The sequence below is a fragment of the Heloderma suspectum genome, chromosome 4 (genome assembly GCF_057233095.1).
Source record: "Heloderma suspectum isolate Gila_16-S chromosome 4, 16-S_ref, whole genome shotgun sequence".
Classification (NCBI taxonomy): Eukaryota; Metazoa; Chordata; class Lepidosauria; order Squamata; family Helodermatidae; genus Heloderma; species Heloderma suspectum.
Window position 1 is genome coordinate 129937867 of NC_139461.1, and position 27349 is coordinate 129965215.

The 27349-nt window shown below is 44.0% G+C and overlaps 1 protein-coding gene across 1 annotated transcript in view; it reads left to right on the forward strand.

Annotated features, from left to right (window-relative positions):
• The window catches only part of CDH18 (cadherin 18), a 401711-nt gene that overhangs the window by 225879 nt on the left and 148483 nt on the right, over positions 1 to 27349 (forward strand). Inside the window, exon 5 of the mRNA XM_084850558.1 lies at positions 740 to 859. Coding sequence (XP_084706684.1) covers positions 740 to 859 — 120 coding nt within the window. The remainder of the gene's footprint in view (positions 1 to 739; positions 860 to 27349) is intronic.

Here is a 27349-nt window from a genome sequence, read left to right on the forward strand (position 1 = left end):
GATTGCTCATTTATTTATTTATTTATTTATTTATTTATTTCTATACTGCCCAATAGCCAAAGCTCTCTGTGTGGTTCACAAAAATTAAAATGATAAAATACAACATAAGAAATATAAAATATGAAAGTTTAAAACTACAGTATAAAAGTACAACCAGAATAAAACCCAGCAGCAATCCAGAGATTTGAAATACAGATTTAAAACAACAGAGCTGAAAGACTAGAGTGCGAAACTGCTGGGAGATAAAAAGTGTTGGTCTCGTTCCAGAAGGAGTACAACATAGGTGCCAGGCGAGCCTCTCTAGGAAGTTCATTCCACAGCCGGGTTGCCACAGCAGAAAAGGCCCTCTTCCTGGTAGGTTGGTGGTGCAGATTGTTTCCTGTTGCGCTAGTACTCATTCCCACTAGTGCAAGGGTGGCATTCAATACTGCCCATACAGTTCCAACCACAGAACATGCGTACAAGTTTGACGGCACATAGCCTAAAAAGCCCCGCACAGCAAAGGTGGGTTCACCAATGAGAATACTATGCCTGGGTCACACAGTAACAGGTTTCTGCAGTAAGGTTGAACTGAGCTTATACATTCTTACAAAGAAAGCCAGTGGTCTAATAAATGAGTGTGTTTTGAACAACTTATTAGGTGGGGGAAATGTTTAAAAGTGCACTCTTAAAAAGCGGTTTTGCATACTTGGCAAAACATTGACATATTGATGAAATAGTGTTTTCTTGGTTGTTACAGGTACCTCAGTCCTTCAGGTGACAGCTACGGATGCAGATGACCCCACCTATGGAAATAGTGCCCGGGTGGTGTACAGTATTCTTCAGGGACAGCCATATTTCTCTGTTGACCCTAAAACAGGTGAGTATGTGTCTTCTTTTCATTATGCTTGGCATACTGCAGACAAATGGAAGGACCTTTCCCCCCTTTGTACTCTATCCTCATCAGTGGTATGAACAATATTTGTTAATAATAGGATGTTTTGGATCTCTTAGAGAGGAATTTACTGCAATGGCTAAACTAACAAATTACGTAAGAATAAAGGAGAAATGTCAGAAATGGGACACATTTAACTGGTGATCTTTAATTTTATAAAACATTGTTTTAAGATGTTATAAGCTTTCTGCTTTTTGTATGACTTAAACTGATTTGTTTTTCCTTTGGCACCAAACTAAAATTTACTTTTCAGACACATGTAGGAAGAAAGCCAGACTATGAAGCACATGGTCTTCGATGTCTATATACTAATGCCCAGAGTATGGGAAACAAACAGAACGAACTTGAACTCTTAATACAGGAGGGAAATTATGACTTGATAGGTATAACTGAGACTTGGTGGGATGACTCTCATGACTGGAATACAGCAGTTGAAGGATATAACTTGTTCAAAAAGAACAGGAGGAACAGAAAGGGAGGCGGGGTTGCACTGTATGTGAAAAATACATATCTCTGCACAGAAATACAGGAGGAGGAGCTTGGTAGCCCCATCGAGAGCATCTGGGTTGAAATAAATGGAGCAAAGAATAAAAGGAACCTGGTGGTCGGAGTCTACTACCGGCCACCCAGTCAAGGAGAAGCCAAGGATGAAACTTTTGAAAAGCAAATAGCCAATGTTTTAAGGAAGCATGATGTAGTAGTAATGGGGGACTTCAATTTCCCCGATATTTGTTGGGAGACAAATTCTGCAAAACATGGCCCCTCCAGGAAATTCCTGACTTGTGTGGCGGATAACTTCCTCCTACAGAAAGTAGAGGAAGGAACTAGAGGATCGGCTATCCTTGACTTGATCCTAACCAACAGAGATGACTTAGTGGATAAAGTAGCAGTTACAGGAACTCTGGGGGAAAGCGACCATGTTGTACTTGAGTTCTTGGTTCTAAGGGAAGCAAAAGCCGAGTGTACTCAAACGCGTACCCTGGATTTTAGGAAAGCTGATTTTAATGAACTCAGAACAATGATCAGTAAGGTCCCATGGCAAACAATGCTAGCGAGAAAAGGAGTCCAAGATGGGTGGGAACTTTTAAAAAAGGAAATTCTCAAGGCACAATCACAAACAATTCCAACAAGAAGAAAAGGTGGAAGACAACAGAAGAAGCCAATGTGGCTTCACAAAAAGCTTAGGGATGACCTGAAAACAAAAAAGGACACATATAGGAAGTGGAAAGAAGGCCAAGTAACAAAGGAAGAGTACAGGCAGGTAGCACAGAATTGCAGGGATGGCGTCAGGAAGGCTAAAGCGGAGAACGAGGTGAGGTTAGCGAGGGATGCTAAAAACAACAAAAAGGCTTTCTTCAGCTACGTGCATAGTAAAAGGCAGAGGAAAGAAATGGTTGTTCAGCTATTAAATAAGGATGGCAAAATGATAACAGATGACAAAGAAAAGGCAGAGGTGCTCAATTCCTACTTTGGCTCAGTCTTCTCCCAAAAGAGGGTGTATGACCCCCCTGGCAAAGGTGAAGTACAGGCTGAAGGGGCAGGATTGCAGCTTGAGATCGACAGGCATATGGTCAAGGAACACCTCATTACTTTGAATGAGTTCAAATCTCCAGGACCAGATGAACTGCATCCTAGAGTAATAAAGGAACTGGCAGAAGAACTCTCAGAACCACTGTCTATTCTCTTTGAGAAATCATGGAGGACCGGGGAAGTGCCAGATGACTGGAGGAGGGCTAACGTTGTCCCTATCTTCAAAAAGGGTAAAAAGGAGGAACCTGGGAACTACAGACCAGTCAGTCTGACATCAATCCCTGGGAAAATTCTGGAGCAGATCATAAAGCAATCCATCTGGAAGCACCTTGACAACAATGCCGTGATTACTCGAAGCCAACATGGATTTGTCAAAAACAAGTCCTGCCAGACAAATCTGATCTCATTTTTTGATCAAGTCACCTCCCTTGTAGACCGTGGGAATGCTGTAGACATCATATACCTCGACTTCAGCAAAGCTTTCGACAAAGTGCCCCATGATATCCTGATGAGCAAACTTGCTCGAAGTGGGCTAGATGAAACAACGATCATGTGGATCCACAGTTGGCTACAGAATCGGACTCAAAGAGTGCTTATCAATGGGACCTTCTCAAGCTGGGGAGAGGTAACGAGTGGGGTACCGCAGGGCTCAGTCCTGGGCCCAGTGCTCTTCAACATTTTTATTAATGACTTGGAGGAGGAGGTGCAGGGAATGCTGATCAGATTTGCAGATGACACAAAATTGGGAGGGATAGCTAATACTTTGGAAGACAGAAACAAAATTCAAAGTGATCTGGATAGACTGGAGTGCTGGGCAGAAAACAACAGAATGGCATTTAATAGGGACAAATGCCAAGTTCTGCACCTAGGAAAAAGAAACCAAATGCACAGTTACAAGATGGGGGATACGTGGCTCAACCACACTACGAGCGAGAAGGATCTTGGAATTGTCGTCGATCACAAGCTGAATATGAGCCAACAATGTGATGTGGCTGCAAAAAAGGCAAATGCTATTTTGGGCTGCATTAATAGAAGCATCGCTTCCAAATCCCGGGAAGTACTAGTTCCCCTCTACTCAGCACTGGTTAGGCCTCATCTGGAGTACTGTGTCCAGTTCTGGGCACCACACTTTAAGAAGGATGCAGACAAGCTGGAGAGGGTTCAAAGGAGGGCAACAAAGATGATCAGGGGACTGGAAACAAAGCCCTATGAAGAGAGACTGAAAGAACTGGGCATGTTTAGCCTTGAGAAGAGAAGACTGAGGGGAGATATGATAGCACTCTTCAAGTACTTGAAAGGTTGTCACAGAGAAGAAGGCCAGGATCTCTTCTTGATCATCCCAGAGTGCAGGACACGGAATAATGGGCTCAAGTTACAGGAAGCCAGATTCCGGCTGAACATCAGGAAAAACTTCCTGAGTGTCAGAGCAATACGGCAATGGAACCAATTACCTGGGGAGGTGGTGGGCTCTCCCACACTGGAGGCCTTCAAGACGAGGCTGGACAGCCATTTGTCAGGGATGCTCTGACTTGGATTCCTGCATTGAGCAGGGGGTTGGACTCGATGGCCTTGTAGGCCCCTTCCAACCCTACTATTCTATGATTCTATGAACTGTAGAAGTTAAGTAAGAATAATAATAAAAAAAAATCAAATCAAAGCATTATTTATGTTGACAAGAGGCAAGATGTGAACACCTTAGTGATAGGGGCACTGAGCCCTTTTTTTGGTGGAAAAGGTAGGATATAAATTAAATAAATAGGTATAACAAATCCATAGTGAAAAATCAGTGCAATTGTATATACTGTATGTTGTCAGGAATGAATCTGATTGTGTGGAGATGGCAGCTCAGACTCAGAATGGGAACAGCCAGAACTGGGGGAAGCTCCCTCTCTCCAGTGAGCTCAGATATGGCAAAGCCTTCTTCGCAAGACTTTGGCACACAAATGGCTCGACCTGAAGGGCCCCCTTTCTCTTCTTCCATGAGAACCCAAGTCTTGGGGGAGGAGGAGAGTGAGGTTTGTGACTTGAGGGATGCTAGGGTTCATCGCAGAGCGAAGCGAGAAAAGTTAGAGTGGAGCTCAGATGCTCCTCTAAGTTGGCTATGTGTGATAGCCTATGTAGGAGGGAGTGACTGTAAGGGAGGGGCACCCCTCCTAAGTTAGTCTGGCTGCCAAGTTCTTGTTCAAACTGCTGGCAACTTCTCTAACTTCTACTTCGGCTCCTGTATTGGTATTTGTAATTGTGTGAAGTAGCTGTTTCCTTTGTAGCCTGAGAGTTTCTTAGAATTTGCATTTGTAAGGAACCTAGTTGTTAACTAATAAAGTAGTGAGCCTGAAGCCTGGTATCTTGGAGTGTGTTGACTGAGAAGGGAGAGGATGAAAGAACGTGACATATGTCTACTAAGTAGTTAAGTTATAGTGTTTTCCATAGGGCTTACTCCCCATAGAGTAGGAAAGTTTAGGATTGCCACCATACACAGGAAATGGAATAGAGTTTTATGCACTTGCGGCACAATCCTATGGCCGCTAGTCAGCAGCTAGACAGCCGTAGGATATGTCAATTCCCAGAGAACTGACACCCTCCCCCTCATGCACCATTTTGTAGGCAGCGCAGAGTGGCAAAAATGGGGCATTCCTGAGGGAGGGCTGGGGTGGGGAAGTCGGAAATGCCAGTACGACACATCCTATGTGTTGTCTGGCTGTCGCTTCCCATGCTCCAAGGTCCAGCGGCTAGACAGCCAAAATTGGCTGTCTAGCCACAAAAGCAGGGAAAAGGGAGTAAGGAGGAGATCCACTCCTCACTGCTTCTCCCACCCTGCACTGGATAGGCGTCAGCCCCCAGGTGACCATTGATCTCGATAGGATTGCTCCCTAAATTCATGATGTAGATATTTGGTGGTATATACTAACTATATTTCTCTGTATTTCCACAACCTTTAAGCCCTTGATTCATCTGTTGTTCTTCCCACAGATTATCTTGCACCTCTTAAGCTGGAAAAATGTTGTTCCATGACTTAAGCATGTGAAATGAGCCACTGAGTTTGCTTGCTTCAAATCCTGTGGTCTGCCATGTTAAGAGCAGGGCTGGACTTTGTACGTTTCAACATGGCAGGGCAGGTATAGCTCAGTGGTAGAGCACATGTTTGTGTACAGAAGGTTCCAAGTTTTGTTCCCAGTGTCTCCAGTTTAAAAAGATCCCAGATGTCAGGTGTCAGGCCTGGAAAAGTTGTCTGCATGGCTCCTTGGGGAGCTGTGGCCAGTGAGAGTAAACAATGCCCCAGTATCACTCTCTCCTGAAGTCAGCTCAGGAAGCAGGGGGTCATTCCAAATCCCTGCTAGATGGGGTGGGGGATAGGAAGTGGTCTCTACTCTTGGTAAAGAGCTTTTCTTACCTTGCCCAGCCCCTTGCTTTGGAACTTACCACATCCTCCGGCTCTGGAAGGAGCTCCCTAGTGAGGTTCGCCTGGCACCTACATTGTATTCCTTCTGGCACCAGGTGAAGACCTTTTTATTTTCCCAAGCATTTTAGCATTTTAGCTTTCTAGACTTTTAGCTTTGCAGTTTTAAATCTGTATTTTAAACTCCTGCACTGCTGCTAGGTTTTATTGTGGTTTTATTGTTATATTGTGGTTTAATGTTCTGTATATTTTAAATTGTTTTATTGTGTGCTGTTTGGTTTTAATGTTTGTGAACTGCCCAGAGAGCGTCAGCTATTGGGTGGTATAGAAATGAAATAAATAAATAAATAAATAAACAAATTAGAAGATAATGTGCAGAAAGGATTTCTTGTGTAAAGGTGCTCAAGAAGAGAGCAGAAGTGACTTCTTTTGTTTATGAGGTCCAGAAAAATGGCTAGTGTTGTATGTACATTGTAGGTGCTATGGTCAGTGCAATAAACAGGTGAACTTAAAGAAACAGAAACAAGCATGTGCCTTGCTGAACAAACATCACAGTTATGCTTGGAAAATTGTTCTTTTTGTGATTGATGAAATATTACAGTTACATTTCTGAGAAGTACATTTCAGTATTTTTCCAACAAAGACACTTTAAACCAGTAATCAAGAGTCCTCCCTGTTTATTTAGGTGGCAAATTCTCCCAACTAGAGATCAATATAGCCTTGCTTTGAACACCAGAACCTTGCCTGCTATTTGATTATGGCCATTTTATACTGTTAAAAATGCCATATTCATCTTTTTGTACTAGAAATATGAAATAGTATCATCAAAATAACACTAGGCTTACAGCTCCATTAGTCACTGAAATATTGCTGTTGAGCAAAAATGGATGTAACTGTTTTTTCTTTCTTTCTTTTTTTACATTTGATGAGAAAAATTAATAGCCATAACATCATATGTGGCAATATATACAATGTGTTCCCATTAAATGATTCTGTAGGGCATGCTTGTGCACAGGGTGATGGGGTATTATATTCATGTTTGTGTCTTTCCATTGATTCCATTTATGCATATTTTAGAGCTGTGCACAAACGGCCTCTCAAAATTCTCCAGCCTATTTGTGGGCAGAGAAATTGGGGGGATGATTTCACCAAATTTCTCCTAGGGAAGTAAAAATTCTCCAACAGTTTCTCACAGATAGGGCTCACTATCAGCAGGGGTTGCCACACAGGTACTCTTTTTTCCTAACAGTATTGGGTTTACTGCACTGCTTCTGTAGGTGGTGACAGCATCAGCTATGTAGCGGCTTCCACTTTTTTGAGGTATTTTTGATACCTTAATCACTGCAAGGTGGCCAAGGGTGCTGTGTGTGTTTTCTCTCTCTATGACACATCTGTCCATTGCTCTGCAGCCTCCCAGGCCACCTGCACTTTCTGAACTGAAAAAGCCCATGGGAGGAATCGCCTCATGATGTCTTCCTCATGATGTCTTTAACTGAAGTGTGGGAAGCCGAGGAGGCTACAGGCTGCCAGAGATTACTGTGCAGTGGTAGACAGGACACTCTTGCATACTCCTCAGCCTCAGCACCAAAAACTATCCATACCAGCTTCAATTTTTTGTTTTCGTTGTTATTGAAAAAATACTTCCATTTTTCATTTGGTAAAGGAAAATTGCCAAAACAAACATAAAGTGTATTGGATTACATCTGCAAAAGTACATGAAGATGAGTTCATTTAAAAGTTTTGTTCATATAGTCATGGCTGCCTTAACATTCCCCTCCCCCCCCCAGCTTTCATTGTGTTTTTGATAGCCCCCTCAAAATATTTACCGTTTTTGTCCAAATCCTCTAGACTGTTCACAGGAAGTTGTTGAGGAAGCCACATTTGCCTGGGCTTTTATAAGATGTCAGGGAGATGTTGCAATATCTCAATTATGAGATGATTTCCTCCAAAATCAATTCTGGAATTGGAGCATGTGCTCTTTGCCACAGCTTTTAGTTCCTTCATTTCATTTGAATCTCCCCGCTCTCTGCATTACTGATGCACACAAGTTCATTGATAAAACAGTGGGAAGGGGAAAGGAACAGACTGTATGTGTATGTGTCATTGTAGCCTGGTAGAAGGCTACCAGGGAAAGTGCCTTCTCAGTAGTGGGCCCCCATCTATGAAAATGACCATTCCAGGGAGATCCGCCTGGCATCTTCACTGTATGTATTTAGATGCCACAGTCTGACCTTCCTCTTTAAGCAGGTATTTAACCTTTAATCTGTTGCTTTATTAATTTTACTGCTGGCTTCTCAATACGTTTAATGTTTGTAATCATTTTTAATATTGAATATTCTATTACGCTGACTTTTTATTGCTGTATTTTCTGATGTTCAGCTGGAATCTAGCTTCTTGTAACTAGGGATGTACGAAAGTCACTTACCTTTTCGCAGGGGTGCTTCGCGGTGGGGGGGAGGCGCTTCGCTTCTCCCCCCGAAGTTCAGGCGAGGGGGGGGAGGCGTCCCACCTCGCCCGGCCGCAATTCAGGCCGGGGAGGTGGCTTCCTGCCTCGCCCGGCCGAAATTCAGGCCGGGGAGAAGCGCCTCGTCTCCCCGGCCGCGAAACAAAGTGTAAAAAAAAAACACAACACCCCATGATAGGCTACGTAACGATTAACGTAGCTATCACGGCTAGATTTCCAAAGCCAGCCGTGACAGGCTACGTAAATCGTTACATAGCCTATTACGGGTGACTTTGGAAAAAAAAAAGCGCGTACGCAAATGGCGGTGCCCTATGGGCGCCGCCATTTGCATTTCTTATTTGGTCCTGGTAGTCTACGTAAAGATTTACATAGACTACAGCGAAAATAAGGGCACGCTATTTGCGTTGCCCTTATTTTCACCGTAGTCTACGTAAATCTTTATGTAGACTAGACGTGCCAAAATAAGGAACGCAAATGGCGGCGCCCATGGGCCACCACCATTTGTGTATGCGCTTTTTTTTTTCTTTTCAAAGTCACCCGTGATAGGCTACGTGACGATTTACGTAGCCTATCATGGCTGACTTTGGAAATCTAGCCATGATAGGCTACGTAAATCGTCACGTAGCCTATCACGGGGTCTTTTTGTTTTTTTTTACTTTTTGTTTCGCGGCCGGGGAGATGGGGCGCTTCTCCCCGGCCTGAATTTCGGCCGGGCGAGGTGGGAAGCCTCCCCCCCAGCCTGAATTTCGGCCGGGCGAGGCGGGAAGCCTCCCCCCCTTCACCTGAACTTCGGGGGGAAAAGCAAAGCGCCTCCCCCCCACCACGAAGGCAAGCTGCGAAAAGGTAAGTGACTTTCATACATCCCTAATTTTGTGTCATCTGCAAATTTGATCAGCATTCCCTGCACCTCCTCCTCCAAGTCATTAATAAAAATGATGAGCACTCTTTGAGTCTGATCCTTTGGTAACTGTGGATCCACCTGATCTTTGTTTCATCTAGCCCATGTTGAGCTTGTTTGCTAATCAGTATATCATGGGGCACTTTGTCAAAAGCTTTGCTGAAGTCAAGGTATATTAAGTCCTCATAATTCTCACAGTCCATAAGGGAGATTACTTGATCAAAAAATGAGATCACATTTGTCTGGCAGGATTTGTTCTTGACAAATCCATGTTGGCTTCGGGTAATCACTGCATTGTTTTCAAGGTGCTTACAGATTGATAGCTTTATAATCTGCTCCAGAATTTTCTGAAGGATTGATGCCAGACTGACTAGTCTGTAGTTCCCAGGTTCCTCCTTTTTGAAGATAGGGACAACATTAGCCCTTCTCCAGTCAGCTGGCGCTTCACCCATCCTCCATGATTGCTCAAAGATAATAGAAAGTGGTTCTGAGAGTTCTTCTGCCAGTTCCTTTATTACTCTAGGGTACAGTTTATCTGGTCCTGGAGATTTGAACTCATTCAAAATAATTAGATGTTCCTTGACCATATGCTTATCGATCTCAAGCTGCAATCCTGCCCCTGCAGTCTGTACTTCGCCTTTGCCAGGTGGGTCATAGACCCTCTTTTGGGAGAAGACTGAGCCAAAGTAGGAATTTTGCCTCTGCCTTTTCTTTGTCATCTGTTATCATTTTGCTGTCCTTGTTTAATAGCTGAACCACCATTTCTTTCCTCTGTCTTTTAGTATGTACGTAGCTGAAGAAAACTTTTTTGTTGCTTCCCTCACTAACCTCAGCTCATTCTCAGCTTTAGCCTTCCTGACGCCATCCCTGCAATTCTGTGCTACCTGGCTGTACTCTTCCTTTGTTGCTTGGCCTTCTTTCCACTTTCTATACGTGTCCTTTTTTGTTTTCAGGTCATCTGTAAGCTTTTTGTGAAGCCACATTGGCTTTTTCTGTTGTCTTCCACCTTTTTATTCTTGTTGGAATTGTTTGTAACTGCCTTTAGAGTTTCCTTTTTTAAAAGCTCCCACCGATCTTGGACTCCTTTTCTAATTAGAGTTGCTTGCCATGGGACCTTACTTATCATTGTTTTGAGTTTATTAAAATTGGCTTTCCTAAAATCCAGGGTATGGGTTAGGCTACACTTGGCTTTTGCTTCCTTTAGAACCAATAACTCAAGTATAACATGGTCGTTTTCCCCCAGAGTTCCTGTAACTGCTACTTGATCCACTAAGTCATCTCTGTTGGTTAGGATCAAGTCAAGGGTAGCCAATCCTCAAGGTCCCTCCTCTACTTTCTGTAGGAGGAAGTTATCCGCCACACAAGTCAGGAATTTCCTGGAGGGGCCATGTTTTGCAGAATTTGTCTCCCAACAAATATTGGGGAAATTGAAGTCCCCCATTACTACTACATCATGCTTCCTTAAAACATTGGCAATTTGCTTTTCAAAAGTTCCATCCTTGTCTTGTCCTTGATTGGGTGGCCGGTAGTAGACTCCAACCACCAGGTTCCTCTTATTCCTTGCTCCATTTTTTTTAGCCCAGATGCTCTCAATGAGGCTACCAAGCTCATCCTCCAGAATTTCTGTGCAGAGATAAGTATTTTTAACATATAGTGCAACTCCACCACCCTTTCTGTTCCTCCTGTTCTTTTTGAACAAGTTATATCCTTCAATTGCTGTATTCCAGTCATGGGAGTCATCCCACGAAGTCTCAGTTACAGCTATCAAGTCATAATTTTCCTCCTGCATTAAGAGTTCAAGTTTGTTCTGTTTGTTTACCAGACTCTGGACATTAGTGTATAGACACTGAAGACCATGTGCTTCATAGTCTGGCTTTCTTCCTACATGTTTCTGAAGACTGTTATTGGGCGGTATTAGAGCTGTTCTCTCCATTGCGGTGCATGAGCCTTCGTCCATTGTTACCCCCAACTTTACATCTCCCTTCCCCATAGCATTCAGTTTAAAGCCCTCCTGATAAAGTTCTTCATGCTGTGGCCAAACACATTCTTCCCAGCCCTTGTGAGGTGCAACCCGTCCCTTGCCAACAGTCCATCTTCCAGGAAGTATAGCCCGTGGTCCCAGAATCCAGATCTCTCTCGTCGGCACCACCTTTGTAGAGAGAGCATTAAATCATTGCCAATGAAAGGAGGTTGCAGGATCATCTACCTTCTAAGGAAGCTCCACCCAGAACAATGATTCATGGTGAAACACAGGAGTCAAACTCCTCAGCGGGAGGATTGTTACCCTTATACACTCTGTGGTTACAGTTCTGTGCCCCCATGGAAATAACCTCCAAACAGTTATTCATAATATTGGGCTGTAAAAGTAAACCTTTGGGGATCTAAGAGTGAAGTGGCCTCCAATTTTAATTCAGAGAGACAAGTGTGCCTCAGCCATCAGAAGTTCAGGAAATGCTGTTCTATTACCATAAAGCAAGCATATAAAGAAAGAGATTGTGCCTTGGAAATCTAATGTCCAATTACATCCTGAGCTGTTTGCTGATAGCCTCAACTGAGTAATCCAAAATGTATTATTATATGTGATTGATTTCTACTCTGTGGTTCTAAGAGGAGGTCACATTAAAGAATCAAAGCTCATCTTCTTGGTCAGGCCTTTCTTTATTGCAGACATATGTTTCCAACAGAGCATTCAGCTTCACTTACGCTAAAATTTACTGGTGACTCTGCCAATGATTATTTCACAGTTTCTCTATACATATTAAGTGCTTCAGCCAAGAGATTTTGTGCAAGATCTTTCCCCACAGCATAGTTTTATCGTTTAAAATGCACAAACAAGTTTCTTCCATTTTATTTATGCTGTTGTCCAAGTATTCTATTAGTTGCAGGTAACTCACCAGAAAATCGGGCTCAAAACAACCTCAGAATAAGCCTTCCATCTTTCTTCTAAGTCTTCCAAGTTTTCTACTCTGCTGTTTGGATTTATTTTCCTTCCTCTTCTGCTTTTACCCTACTGCCTACTAGCACAGTAATCCCTAATGGCTAAAGTTGTGCCTGAAGTTGTAACCAAAACAAAACTGAGAAGTAAATTTGGAGGTTTGGGCTTGGGTGAATCATCGAAGAAATGAAAAGATAGGTCAAAAGGGGGGTTCATGTTTCTTACCCATCACCAAGTTTAAAATAAGGTAGGCCAGTAGAGAAATGGCCCCCAAAGACCCATGAAATCAGCCTGGTTGCATCAGTTTAGTGTAACCCATGCTGTGCAGAGGTAATTCAACAAAGGTCCTACTACTGAAGGAAAAACATTATTCTTCCATAATTCATATGTAAGACACTGGGCTGTAAAACCTTTACATGAAGAACCAGTAGAAAACATAGAACCTTTACATGAAGAACATGCATACAATAAAGAAGTGCTAAGAAGCTGGGAATGGTTGCTTTATCTACAGTTCCTTGAATTTTTTTTGTGATACAACTGTGAGTTACCAAGCAGCATTATTACGGAAGGCTGTAAGGCAGATGGATGCTTTGCTGCAAATTTTGAAGTTTGCAAGGATCCCTCAGGCAAGCAAGTTGCAGTCAGTATCTCCAGGGATGACTCAAAGCAACAGTTGCTACTTCCTTTGTGGGTGGAGGGGAGGGGAGTCAGATAATGTGATGCTTCTTATTTACTATGCACTTCATACTTTACAACCAAGTCTTGTCATCTTTAGCTTTCCTTTGGCCATAGCTGGCAGTGAACTTCCCCAAGGGTGGACACATGGTCAAAATTCCCCAAACTGGCACATTGTACACATGTTTCACAATTGGTCACGTCATCCTACATTCAAACTTGTTTTAAATGTATTTTATGCAGTATTTGGTTTGACCAGCAGAGTATTTCATGTTTCAGGATCCTTTTCTTCCTTGGTTCTAATTAGAAGTTCTAATGCATTTGAAATCAGTCCTGATTAAATGTTGTCCCTGTGAAAAGGATTTCTGACTTTGGTCAAATTATTGTGCACAAGAGACTTGTATATTAAAAGTTGTAGAGGCTTGCGAGATCTGCTGTGCCAAGGGATGATGCCTCTGCAAAGGAAAAGGAAAAGCAGCCATCCCTCTCACCCACCACCCTCTTCATCCTTTTCAGTTCCCGTAAGATATGAAGCTCTGATGGGAGGATTGAGACATGTGGAGAAAGCCTTTGTTTGAACTGTATTTGGTACAGGAACATGGAAGGTCAGGGTGGTAGTGAGTCATTGTTCTTTACAGTGCCACTAGGACAAAGGTGGCGCTTCATAAGGATCTCAAAGATTGTGAGATGAGAATTTGGAGGCTTAGGTAGCATTTAAAATGTATATTCTGTAGGTGTGTGTGTGTGTGTGTGCATCTGCTTTGGAGAAAGCCTGAATACTGAACCGGCCCACTGTTTTTATGTATTTTATTGCTGTAAGCTGCCTTAGGAGGGCTTCTGCCCTGAAAGACAGCCAAGAAATGTTATGAATAAATAAATAACCTCTTCCGGTGTAAAACGGTTCTGCCATGGAGCAAAGCAGGCTGTTCCCAATGTTTTGGACTTCGCTGAATACAGGCATTGGAAACTTTAAGCTGCCCCCGATGGACATACCTTCCAAGCAATCCCTGCTCTGTTACCATTTTGACCCAATCTGATTAAGATTGGGTCAAAATGGAGTTGTGCATTTTGGGGAACCTTTTGCTCTTTGAAGAGCCCCTTTCATTTTGCCAACCTTTTCATGGGAGAGTGCAAACATGGGTGAATGTGCCTGCCTACTTTAAACTGACAGCTGTCATTTTAAAAGAGGTGACCCCCAATGCAATTCCTTGCCCTCTGCTGGAAAGTACCTTGCACTGTGAATAACTTCTTTTTTTTAAGTCAGATGATCTTTTAATGTTAATTCAAACAGAAAAGGGAAAGGTATTCTTCAGAGTTAGCATTGACCCATTTTACAATTCTTTTTCCAAAGGCTGACATCTAATATTTATATAAATACAGGTAGAATTTATTCTAGTTAAAGTAGCACTAGGCAAGCACATTCTTTGAACTCCATTTTTACCTTTTTAACAAATAAATCTTAATCTCCACAGTTGGTCTCATGCTTCAAGAAGATTCTTGAAATTTACTACTTTAACACCTCTAGAAAAGAGTAAAAATTTATTACACTTTTAGTATAATTAGAGATAATGAACTAAAGGAATAAAATGAATTTTCAGGTCTTTTGTTATCAACTTCCTTGCTAATTTAAAGACTGCTTTAAATAAGCCATAAATAAACTCAAAGTTATATCCATGGATTCCAGCTAGAGTAATGGCCAAGAAAAAATACACATTTCATATGCACAGTGAGTTGAGTTACTATTCAGCAGTTTCTCCACAAGAGCCACTTCCAATTAATTTCAAAAATTCAGTTTAAGCCACATAGCATGGCATACATATCTATGTACACACGTGCGCGCGCGCGCGCGCACACACACACACACACTGGGCTTCCACATGATTTTGTTCCCTAATAATTCCACTTAAGGACACAGCTAAAGGATTTTGTGATCCGCTATTTCCTTGCCAACTCATCTTCCCTACTGTGACTGTTTATATCACCACTTCCAATTCCTCTGGTCTGCACACGTTCCTGCTCCCCTTCTGTTTGTTACCCTATTTTCCTCCTTTACCCTGTCTGTTGTTTATTTTTTTATTCTAAAACCAATAAGCTATTCTCTGCCATTCCTTCTCCTCCTAATCCCTTTTGGTGTCATAAACCCTATAGTCCATTTCACCCACCTTTTCACCCAATATTAAGCCACACTTTCGGAGAATCCGTGATTCTCTGGGATTCTCATTTACCATTTTGTACAAATGTGGCCATTAGCTGCTAACTCCTTTCCCATGGTGGCAAAGTGGGTGTGGCACACAGCCCTCTATTATGCGCCTCAGGTAATATGTGATGTGATGGTATCCCTTGTCTATGCAGTGACTGTATTTGTGTGATCTCCCCCTGCCCTTCCTTTTTTTGTGTGAAGCAGGGAAATGGCTCAAATGGGGCCATCTTGCATAAAACTGTATGGAAAGTGAATAATGTATTCATTGTTTGAATGAACTAGGCCTACAATAAGGGATGATTTAATAAATCTTTTTTTCTGACTAACTTCTGTTTAAGGGCAGAGAGAATGTTGTAAGCAATAAAGAACAGTAATTGTTACTTATTATAAGTAGGAATGCCTGAGCATCCCTGTGCCCCCCCCCCAAAAGGGGGGGCTGATCTTTGGTGCATGCTGCCATTGAGCACAAGCAAATGTTCATGAGTTTTTGAAGCTGCCACCACCACTTGCACTTCCCCATCCCCACAAGGGCCCACAAACCTTGCCTGGGGCAGGAGAAAGGGGAAGTGGTGAAGATGGCAAGTGCTCCCGATTCTCAGTGGAGCACCCCTTCCTGTTGGGGAAGGTACTGGGGCTACAACTCCCAGCATCCCTGGTGGGAAGATACTGCTGTTCACATCCATTTCCATCAGGGATGCTGGGACCTGTAGTCTCAGTCCCTTCCCCAACATGAATGAACACTGAGCTGGAGAAGCTGCCTCTGCTGTCCTCCCTCACCACAGGTCGGTTGCTGGGTGCTTTGGGGACAAGGGTCGGTGGAGGCAGGTGCTTGACATGTGAGTCCCCTATCGTATTTCTCATGACATTCCTAATCATGACACAATCCAAAAAACTCTAGCACCATATCCACACAAAATCCTGTTCAAAAGCTAACATTTATTTTATGTTACTTTAATGGACTATGCTTGGCAACCACCATGTTTTCCTTCAGAACAGTATTTTCTCCCTATTCAGCACTATGCTACTTCTTCAGTATGATTCTTTGCCTCATTTGAAAATACTGTTTTATGTATCTTTCTGATCTTTCCCTTATTTGGCCAGTACCTTTTCTGTGTATGAATTGTTTTTTGGGGGGTTTCCCGCTGCAATTCATGAAACTTTCCCATGTTGAATTTTAATTGCTTGCCTTTTCATTTCAGCAATTTGAAAAGTTGGAAGACTGTGTCAAGCATGAAATCTGAATGGGAAGTACAGAAAAGGAAATAACCATTTGTTGATTCTTTGTGGTATGAGAATGGCATTTAACTTAGGGCTAGTTTGTGCTATTGAGAGTTCTCCAGTGAATTGCACAAATTCTGCTGTATTTGCAGTTCTGAAAGGATTATTCATTCATTCAGAAACATTTAATGTGGTTCAGGTGCAAGCAGCTTTTGCAAAAGGTTGTGTTTTTAGTACATTCTGCTGATGCCAGAGAGGAGTTGGGGGTGGGGGGAGATAGGGCTATTTGGAACCCCCACCAAGAAATTTCAGTATTTATTTAGTGTACTTTTAAACCACCCAATAACCAAAGTTCTCTGGGCAGTGTACAATTCATTAAAAACATAAACTACAAACATTAAAATAAAAACAGCACAGAGCAAAACCAAGATAAAACTGGAAGCAAAGAATAAAACCATATCAGTGCATAAAACCAAATTAATATAAGCAGCAGTAGCCTTACTGAAACTGTTTTCCCTTTCCTAAAAATTCTTCTGATAATTTGCCTATGCAAATTACAAATACAAACTAGGGACGTACGAAAGTCACTTACGGTTTCACGGATCTGCTTCGCGGTGTGGGGTAGGCGCTCCCTTCCTCCCCCTGGAATCCTTGACGGGGGGGAGGCTCTCCGTCCCTCCCCCTGGAATCCTGCCCGGCCGGCTCCGCACCGCGGGGATTCCGCAGAGCCGCCGGCCGGCTCCGCCGGCAGCCAGACATCCGGCCACTGGGCAGCAGGGACGTAAATGGCGGCGGCCATAGCCGCTGCTGTTTGCATCCCTGTACTTAACCGTGATAGGCTACGTAAATATTTATGTAGCCTATCACGGCAAAGTAAAAAAAAAGTAAATATTTAAGTAGGCTAGAGCAGCTAAAAATAGCGAATGCAAATGGCGGCTGCCGTAGCTGCCGCCATTTGCGTACACTGCGCCCAGCCGCATCTGGCCAGGAGACCAGCCACCCCCGCCGCTGCTGCAACTGCCATCCCCTCCACCGCACCTGCCACCCCCGCTGCTGCCGCACCTGCCACCCCCGCTGCCACACCTTCTGCCGCCCCTGACGCCGCCCCTGCCGCTGCCCCCGCAGCTCTTTCTGCCGCCGCCGCCCCTTCCGCTGCCCCCGCAGCCGCCCCTTCTGCTGCCGCGGCTGCACCGACCGCTGCTGCCGCACCTGCCGCCGAAGCCTCTGCCGCATCCGCCCCAGGTAAGTGCCGTCCCAGGGAGTTCTGCAGGGCGGGCGGGGGGGCAGGAGGCCGTTCCGCCATGGATTCCGGGGAGCTGAATGCCAGTGCATTTTTTAAAAAAACACAAAACCTTGTAGAACGATGCAGAAATTGGATGGAAGGGTCTTATGACTGAATACATGCAAAACTGACATGGACTGAATATAGGCCGATTCATACATCCCTATTCAGAACAGGTGCAAGGAGTCTTCCCCCCACATTTCAGTGTCACAACAATCCTTTAAAACATGCTTGGCTGAGAGATAATGACTAGCCCAAGGCCACCCAGTTAGCTGGAGTCTGGTGGCTCCAGTTTTGGTGGGGATATGAATCCATTCTGGTTTCAGTCAGAACCAGCCAGAACACTCAACGAGCTATCCAAGGTGCTGAACCTGTTTTGGACATAGGATTCAGCACCTTGAATTAGGGATGGACTCACCCAAGTCTTCCTCACACACTGGACCCCTGCTGGCTGCCCTCACCTGCTCGCTGTGTGCAGTGAGCCACCGGGCAGCCTGTGGGCAAGTGGTGCACAGCTGCCCGGGCCCTCAGTGAGCTGCCATCTTGCATAAAAATGGTGGATCATTCTTTTATGTAAAGGAGGGCCTTTTATGCAAATGGTGGCTGTAAAGTGGCCATTTACTCAACATTACAGGCATAAATGGAGCATTCTTATCTTGTGTAAATGGCTGCTCTATGGCCACCATTTGTGTAAAAGGCCCTTTATGTAAAAGAACAAGCCGCCATTCTTACACAAAATGTCGGATCAGTGGGGACCACTGCGCTTGCCTGACTTGGCAAGTGCAATGGTCCATGGACTGGAGTCCAGGAAGCTGAACAGGGGGGAGTCCACTGGACTCCACCACCCCCTTCAGACTCCTGCAAGAACCTTACCTTAAATAGCTCTTTTAGAGTTCTGCCTGATTTTGACTGAAACCCAGAATGGATTCACAGCCTCATCAAAATTGGAGCTACTAGCCTGCACTGGGCTGAGCAGATATTGGCACCCAGACATTTGTGATCTAAATCCAGCACTCTCTCCATTACGCCATATAGGGATGTGAGAACACATCTGGGTTCGTGTTCTCCGGGTGCCCCCTCCATGCTTGACGAGCAGCCCGCAACTTACCCCGGGCCTGTTTATCTCTGTGCCGATCACCATGTTTTTAAAAAAATGGTGATCAGCAGCACTTGCCCATAGAGCTATACATAAAAAGCGCTGTGAATTGGCCATAGACTCTAGTTCACAGAGCTATTTTGCATGTAGCTCTATGGGTAAGTGCTGCCGATCACCTTTTTTTTTTTTTAAACATGGCGATCGGCATGGAGACGAACAGGCCTGGGGAAAGTTGCGGGCTGCTCATCGAGCACGGAAGGGGTGCTAGACTGCAGCCTGGAAGGGCAGCAAGCATGGGGGAGTTCAGCAGGCGCAGTTCAGCGGGCGCAGGTGCCAGCGGTTCATCAAATTTGCGGACCAAAACGTGCGCCCATGACATCCCTAACACCATATTGGCTGCTGTTAAATGACTTGTTCTAGCTGCTTACTGCTGTTAACATCAGCCTGCACAGGTTCATGCATTCAGCCAGGGTGTTGCTGCAAAAGCATTGTAGAGAAGCAGTGTTTTTCACTACCCTCAGTGCACAGACAGCTTACAGTATGAACTAGACCCTCCACATGAGTGCTTGATTGTACAAAGGCCTGATTTCCTCTTCATTTCCTCTTCATATTTTTGAAGGAAAAACACACACACCACCAACAGTTTTCTGCAGAATCTGGCATTCGTGCTACAAACTTCATTCACACTGTGAGCTGTCCCTGTGGTGGATGGGGAGGTGTTTGCACCATTTTCACCACTCTATTGCAGGGCTGCCTCTAGCTGAATATATGATCCAGAAATCATGAGGCTGTTTAATTATCGGGGGGTGGGGAAGGGGGGACCCTGGTTCAAAGATTAACACTTCACCAAATTTCCAAAAAGGCCACAGTTCAGACTGCTAGAGAAAGTCATATTTTTGAATGTTTTGTTACATTAAAAAAATGCTTTCAGTAGACGTACTTCAGAGAGAAGGGTTTGGGGGTACCTCTCCCCTACATTTCATGTGGATTTTAGTTTTGTAATGGTTTGCACAACTTTTGAAATGATGTTGTTCAGATACAAGATTACCATCCCATCTGAGATTTGTGAGAACTAGACCTGAGTTAAATATCTCTGGTCAAGCTTGCATCTCCCCTCTCCTGGTCTTTTGGTACATGGAGAACATTACATGTGAACAGGGCTGTCTCAAGAATTTTGGAGGCCCTTTGGCAAGACACTCAGCAATCAGCTACAATGAGGTCAGGTGGGAGATGACTAGGGGGAGAGCCTTTTCTGTGGTGGTGTCCAAAATTTTGGAGCTCTGTACCTAGACATGTTTGCTCGGCATCATCTTTGTTGTCTTTTAGGCACCAGGTAAAGTTCATCTTCCTTTCTCATACCGTTAATGGTGTCTGAGGATTAATTTTTTTTTAAAAAAATGTTTTCAACTGTTCTTTGATCTTTGTGGCTTTACTATGGATTTGGCAGCATGTTTTCATTATCTTATTATTCTTGTAAGCTGGATAAGACTGTTAATGGTAAAAGATAGGAAATAATTCCTGTGAATGAATAAATAAGGAACCAGAGAGAGAGGAGGGTGAGATGCCTCAACAAAGGAAACACTTCATGTGTCCCACTGGCTTGGGTTCCCACAGAGTCTTCTGTACATCAGAGGACTCTAGGGCAGTGTGGACTCTCATTTTCCATGAAAGACCTCAGGAGTTGGGAGTTGAGATTCAAATTTCCTATGAATCCCCATCCCATGCTTAAGAGTTGCCAACAAACCAGACAAAATAATTGCCTAGGCAATTTTTAATGATTGGGCCAATTATACAGGGCTGCCTTGTAGTAGTAGTAGTCGTTGTCGTCTTCTCCTCCTCCTCCACCACCACCACCACCACGGACTGTGCCCCCATGTAGCCCCTGACATGAATGCCCAAATGTTTCCCCACACCTGTTGCATAAGATAACCAGGAGAACACATATGAGATAAATTAACACCTCCCGCTCCCCCAACCATATTGAACCAGCTTTCTTTGATACAAGCCAGGTTGGCATATACTTCCACAATTACATCAGAGATAATACATCTCTTCCCATTCATTGACAGCATTTATTTGAGGGGGCTGCAGGTAAGATTCCAAGCTTACTGAAGCTGGGGGGTGAAGCCGAAAGGGGAATAGCACTAAACTGCTGTCCCTGCAACCAATATCATTGCCACACCCCACCATAGCACCCTCTGCCCTGCATTACTTTTACGCTGTACTCACCTTCTTCCTGGTCAACGAACAGTCCCTATCACCGTCCTAACACATACCAGTGCCCTCACTGTCCTGTGTCCCTGGAGATCTCATTTGCCCTTAATCCTCCCCTCATGGAGAGCTCCCTTTAGTGTCACCCCTGTGGAGGTGACTGCCTTCCCCCAGCAGCAGTCTTCTTTATACCCCTACCCCAGAAGATTATGCACTTTGCTTTAATCGGCTGAGTCAGGTTTTGGACCCATCTAGGCAGGACACAAAACTTACTGGCCAGTGAACCCTTTAGCTGGCTTTTTCATGAGGAGAAGGCCACTGGTAAGCAGACAAGCAGGTGTCATTCACATTCTTCCTGGGCAGATATGGTCTCTCCTTCTCCTTCTCCCCCTCCCACTGCTAGTGTTATGTATAAACAGATAGAGAAGAAAGAGCAGTTAAAAAAAATGACAACCATGTTTGATATTCATTACACCTCAGGCCAAACTCATTTTCTTCAGAGAAAATCATTTGGTTTCTTTTTGAATTGATTATGGACAGAACAGAGGTTTAAATTCAGATGTACAAATTAAGCTAATCCAGTTTTCAAAAATCATACCCTTTGCTGTGTTTAAGCTCTGTATAATAACCCAGTTGTGTTCGTTATGATTTTTTGTGACACACTTGTATTCTCAGTTGCTTTGCTTACTAGCTGGCTGGCACCGTTTCTGTAAACCATCATCATCATTTTGGCACATCAGTGGATTAGGAAATGCTTAACTTCAAGCAAGTGGCTTTCAAAGATGCTACTGTGTTTGGCAGGATATAAACCCATATATTTTATTCCAAAGGGATCACCATAAGTGTCTCTTAATGAAAATGTAATTCCTTGAAGGTACCTTAAAGACTTGTGCAACAGACTCTCTTCTTTCATTATATCATTTAGTGCTATTTCCTGCATGATAAGGATTACAATTTCTTACTGCTTTCAGAACAATCCTAAAAATATATACTTTAAAGGAAAGAAATGAAAGCTAGAACCTGCTTTTAGAAAACATGGGCTTTTATTAATTAAAAAATAGAAAATGTCCATCGAGAATGTACAATAATATCAAAAACAATTCCATTTCATAAGAACCATTTAAAGGAAACAATCACAGTTATTCCTTCAATTAAATAAGCCCTATCCAAGTGAAACAATTTCCTTCACAATTCTCCTAGTTAAACTGATTACGTTTTAACTGCTTCCAATATGTCAATGGATTGGACTCTATCCTCTATATCTAATACAGAATGTCAGTTTTAATGAGCCCCTTATAGACCAGCTCTTTTTCAACCACTGCTGGAGTGTGAGTAATTCTTTGTTTTCCATCACTATGAAACTAGCATCCTTACAGCAACCAATAAATAAAATATGAGTTGAACCTCAGGTTTTGTTCCACCATCAGGTAACCACGTACTGCTACAATGTGAAGCATAGGTACCCTTGTCCCTGTTTTTTTCAAATATTATTTCAAGGATTGTGGATCCAGTATGTTTTAATACAAGAGCACCATAACATCTGGGGCTTTAAGTCGAGCTAAGGTGAACCCTATAAGCTTCAATCAGTGCGCATGTTCAGTGTCAGGACACCTGCTTAGTACTGCTGTAAAAGAAGGATGATGTACCATCCCTTATGAGAACCTTTCCAGATATTGCTGCTCCTATTCTACAAACCCATAAACAGAACAGAATCTACCTGAGGATATAGGCAAGGTACTCAGAGGGATTTGGCCAACCTGTATATTCGATCCTTGCCCACCTTGGTTAATTACATCTAGTCATAGAGCAAGGGAAAGCAATCTGTTACCTCTCAGATATTTTGGACAACAACTCACATAACCCCTGGCCATTGACCATACTGGCTGGGGCTTCTGGGAGTTGTAGTCCAAAACATCTGAAGGATACCGGGTTGCCTACCCTTGCCGTAGGAGATTTACTGGGTGGATACAAGAGCTGATTATTGCATCTATTGAAGAGGGAGTGGGATCAGCCACCTTGAAGGAGGAAGTTTAGTACAGCCTCTCCTTAAGAAACCCTCTCCAGACCCAGAAAAGTACGGCAATTATTGTCCAGTTGCAAATATTCCCTTTTGGGAGCAAGGTACTCAAGCAGGTGGTGTCACTTCCACTCCAGGAACTCTTGGATGATCTAGACACGTTTCAATTTGTTTTCAGGCCTGGTTTTCGCACTGAAACAGCATTGGTCAACCTGATGTATGACCTCTGTTGGGAGAGAGATGGGGGAGTGTAACCATTTTAATTCTCCTTGCTTGATGTCTCAGTTGCTTTTGATACCATCAGCTCTTGAATCCTTCTGTGAGTTGGGAGTGAGAGGCATGGTAATATGGTGGTTTCACTCCTGTCTTCGAGGCAGAGTCAGTAATGTGTTCTCCTCCTGTACTCGTCTTTTGGAGTTGTGCAAACTCCATCTTATTTCCTATAGTTTTTGTTTACCATCTGTAGGAAGCCACCAGATAGGGTCATCAGGGGATTTAGAGTGAGGTGTCATCAGTATGTTGAGGATTTCCAGGTCTGTCTCTCCATGATATCTAAGTCAAGTGAAGATGCTGAAATGGAATTGGTAATGGGATGGATGAGGGGCAAAAAAGTGATGTTGAACAAATCCTGACAGGATGGAAGCACTATGGTTCTCAGATGATTCTCAGATCTGGAAAACTGGTGTTTCTCATGTTTTGGGTGAGGGTGCACTGCCCCTGAAAGCACAGGTGCACAGCTTGGAGGTACTCTCTTATCCAGTTTTTTAACTAGAAACCCAAGTGGCCCCAGTGACACGGAGTGCCCTTTGCCAGCATCGGGTGGTTCACACACTGCAGCCATTTCTAGACAGGGCTCCATGCTCTGGTAACCTCCTGGTTGGACTACTGCAATGCATTGTATGTGAGGCTGCCCTTGAAGACAGCTCAGTAGCTTCAACGGTTGTAGAATTTAGGTGCCAGAAATTTGACTGGTAGGGCCAGGGTGGTGCATATTATGACAACTTTGAAAGAACTTCATTTGTTGCCTATACAATTCCATGCACAATTCAAGGTGATGGCATAATATAAGGCATAATATAATATAATATAATATAATACAATATAATATAGGTGGCTTATAGCCCAGGATAACAACTCATATTCTGTATGTCTTCTTGAGGAGAATCATAGCAGGTAATGAAGTTTTTTGTAGTAATTACTCTCACTAGGCATCTTCCTTGCAGAATACCTTACGCTGAAAATGTTTGGGGAATTTTTACTTTTTGATTAGACCTTCCCACAAAATGTAATAACTTCAAATGGGCTTTGGGGTGTTAATCTCATTCTGCCAGATCATTGTTTCAGCTAGAACAAGAAAACCACATTCAGTGCTTAATTGCAGCTAAAATTTACCAGTTTTGATGTCAGAATCTGTTTTGGCAGCCAAAGTTGGGAACAACATCTATATAATCCTTTAGCAAGAATTGCTCTTCTCTACACCTGCATACTGACTGCATGCTGGCTACTGCCAGAACCTATGAAAGTTATTGCATCATGTGTAGTAATCCAAAATTGTGATATATATGAAAAGATTTCATTCAACAACGCTCAGGTGTTCAGCATTCATGCTAATTAGGGGAACTACTATTCTTAGGAAAACTCTTTTTGTGTCCTCAAAAATTCCTCTGAAGTTTCATCTGAGGAATAAACTCCAAATTTTCTTTGAATTTCACTTTACAGGTGAAATTTCAGTGACAATGGGAATGCTATTGTGCAAAATTATAAGAATTTTAGCACTCTCTTGGGTTCATGTTATGTGCTTATATTGGGAATACATAATTGAAGCAGTTTACAGATAATTCCCAAGTACAGTGTTGCTTCTGAGAAAATTTGGTATTTCTTTGAATTTGTGTTTTGGGGGCATAAGCAGTCAAAGCCAATGTCTGGAACTAGTGCTTCCTGATACCATTACCATCATACTTAAAAAAATAAATAAATCTAGTACTAGCATCCCTTAACATACAAAGTGAACAATTCTAGAGCCCTTTTTTTTCTATCAGCATTGAATAGCAAGAACTAGGGATGGCGGAGAATTCCGCCACGGATTTCAGTGAATGCCAGTGCATTCGGCCCCTGAAATCCATGGCGGAACCTCCTCCCACCCCCCGCCACCCCGCGGAATCCCCCTGGAACCAAACTTACCTGGGGTTGCAGCGGCTCCGGCGGTGGCGGCTGGTCTTTCGGCTGGCTGCTGCGGCCGCCATTTGCGTCCTGCCAGGCTGCCATGACAGGCTACGTAAGTATTTACGTAATCTATCACGGGAAAGAGCAGGGTCGCAAATGGCGTAGCGGCCGCTGTTTGCGTCCCTGCTCTTTGCCGTGATAGGCTACATAAATACTTACGTAGCCTGTCACGGCATCCTGGCAGGACGCAAATGGCGGCCGCAGCAGCCGGCTGTGGCCGGAACTCCGGCTGCGGATGGCCCGGCCGGCGGCTCTGCGGAGCTGCCGCGGAGCAGAGCCGGCCCTGGGAGGATTCCGGGGGGAGGGACGGAGCGCCTCCACCCCATGACGAATCCAAGCTGCAAAAAGGTAAGTGACTTTCGTACATCCCTAGCAAGCACCCATAATGCAGAATTAGGGGGTAAATTGTCTAAATATGTTTGAGCTAGGGATGTACAGATTGTATAGAATCCATTCCATCTGTGTTTTGTGAATTATCAGGTGCCTTTTGCTCCATCATCCTCCCATCGATTGAATCAGATTGTTTTAGTTTCTGAATTTGTACAAATGTGCACATGCGGAAATGCAAAAATTCCCCAAAATATGCATTTTCACACTTTAGCCTGTGGAGAAAGTTTTGGCCTGGGTTCTTTTTATTTTTTGCATATTTTTCTATGGTGAAATTTGCACAAAATAGGGAAATTCAGAAAAACAGTCCGCAAATCTGCAGAATCTGTCCACTGTGGAATTCACCATTCGGAGTCATCAAAATCTCAACTAATTTTTTTCTATTGCAGATTTCTCTGACATCCCTATTTTGAGCCATGGTTCTCGTTCTCTCTCTCTCTCTCTCTCTCTCAATCACATGGTATAAAGTAAAATCAAAAAGTAAATGCCTGGTTCAGTGTGGACAGTACTAGCTCAAGAGGTTAACATGAGCAGGCACCTGCCAACAAAAGGGCCCCCTCCAACCCTGCTCATCCCACCACTGGGGGTCCTGATCTTGGTGGAGGGCAGATACAGCAAGGACCCACTGTCATTTGTTGATTATTTGATTTGTACTCTACCTTTCTACCAAGAGAAATGGCACTCAAGGTAGCTTACAGTCATAAATAACACTTGACTAAAACAATAATAAAACAAATGCATTAAAACACAGTTAAAAATACAACAATGACAGAATGAAAACAGCATCCAACCAAGCAAACCCACTTACATGCCAAAGGTCTGCTTGAATAAAAAGTCTTTGCCTGCCAGCAGAAGGACAACAGAAAGGGAACAAACCTACCCTGCCTTGTTGGGAGGGAGTGCCACAGCCTGGGAGTGGCCACTGAGAAGGCCCTATTTTGCATCACCACCAAATGTGTCCCTGAAGACAGCAGTCTCAAAAGAAGGGTCTTTCAAGACCCAGGCAGGCTTGCACGGGAGAAGGCAGTCTTCAGGTAGCTTGGTCCCAAGCCATATAGGGCTTTACAGGTCATAACCAGCACTTTGAATGCTGACTGGAAACAGACCAGTAGCCTGTTGCAAGAAGGGAGTCACGTGCTCCCTGTAATCAGCCCTGGTCAGCAGTCTGGCCACAGCATTCCGGATCAGCTGAAGTTTCTGAAAAGTTTATGAAGGCAGCCCCAAGTAGAGTGCATTACAATATTCCAAACGGGATGTAACTAAGCATGTGTGACCGTGGCCAGATCAGACTAGGGATGGCGGAGAAATCCGCCACAGACTCCAATGAGGCCGGATTCTTTAGAATCCAGCCTCCCGGAGTCCATGGCAGAACGGACTATCCCCCCGCCACCCCCGAAATTCTCCCTGGATGGACCCTACTTGCTGCCGGCCGGTCCGGGTCTGTCCTCTGCCATCCATCCACTGCCCCGGACTGTGGACACAAATGGCGTCTGGTGTAGCCAACGCCATTTGCGTCCCTGCTCTTTGCTGTGATATGCTATGTAAATACTTACGTAGCCTATCACCGAAAAGAGCAGGGACGCAAATGGTGTCGGCTATGCCAGCTGCCATTTGCGTCCGCAGCCCGTCAGCAGATGGAAGTCCGGCTGTGGACAGGCCCGGCCGGCAGCTCTGCGGACTTGCCGCAGAGCGGAGCCAGCCAGGGAGGATTCCGGGGGGAGGGACGGATCACCTCCCCCCACCCTGCGGATGCCCGAACTGGAACGGGGTGAGTATTTCGTACACCCCTAGATCAGACATCTCTATGAATGGGCACAGTTGGCACACTAGCCTCAGCACTAGTCTTGTGCCAGCCCTGACTGTGTACAACAGCAGTGGACCA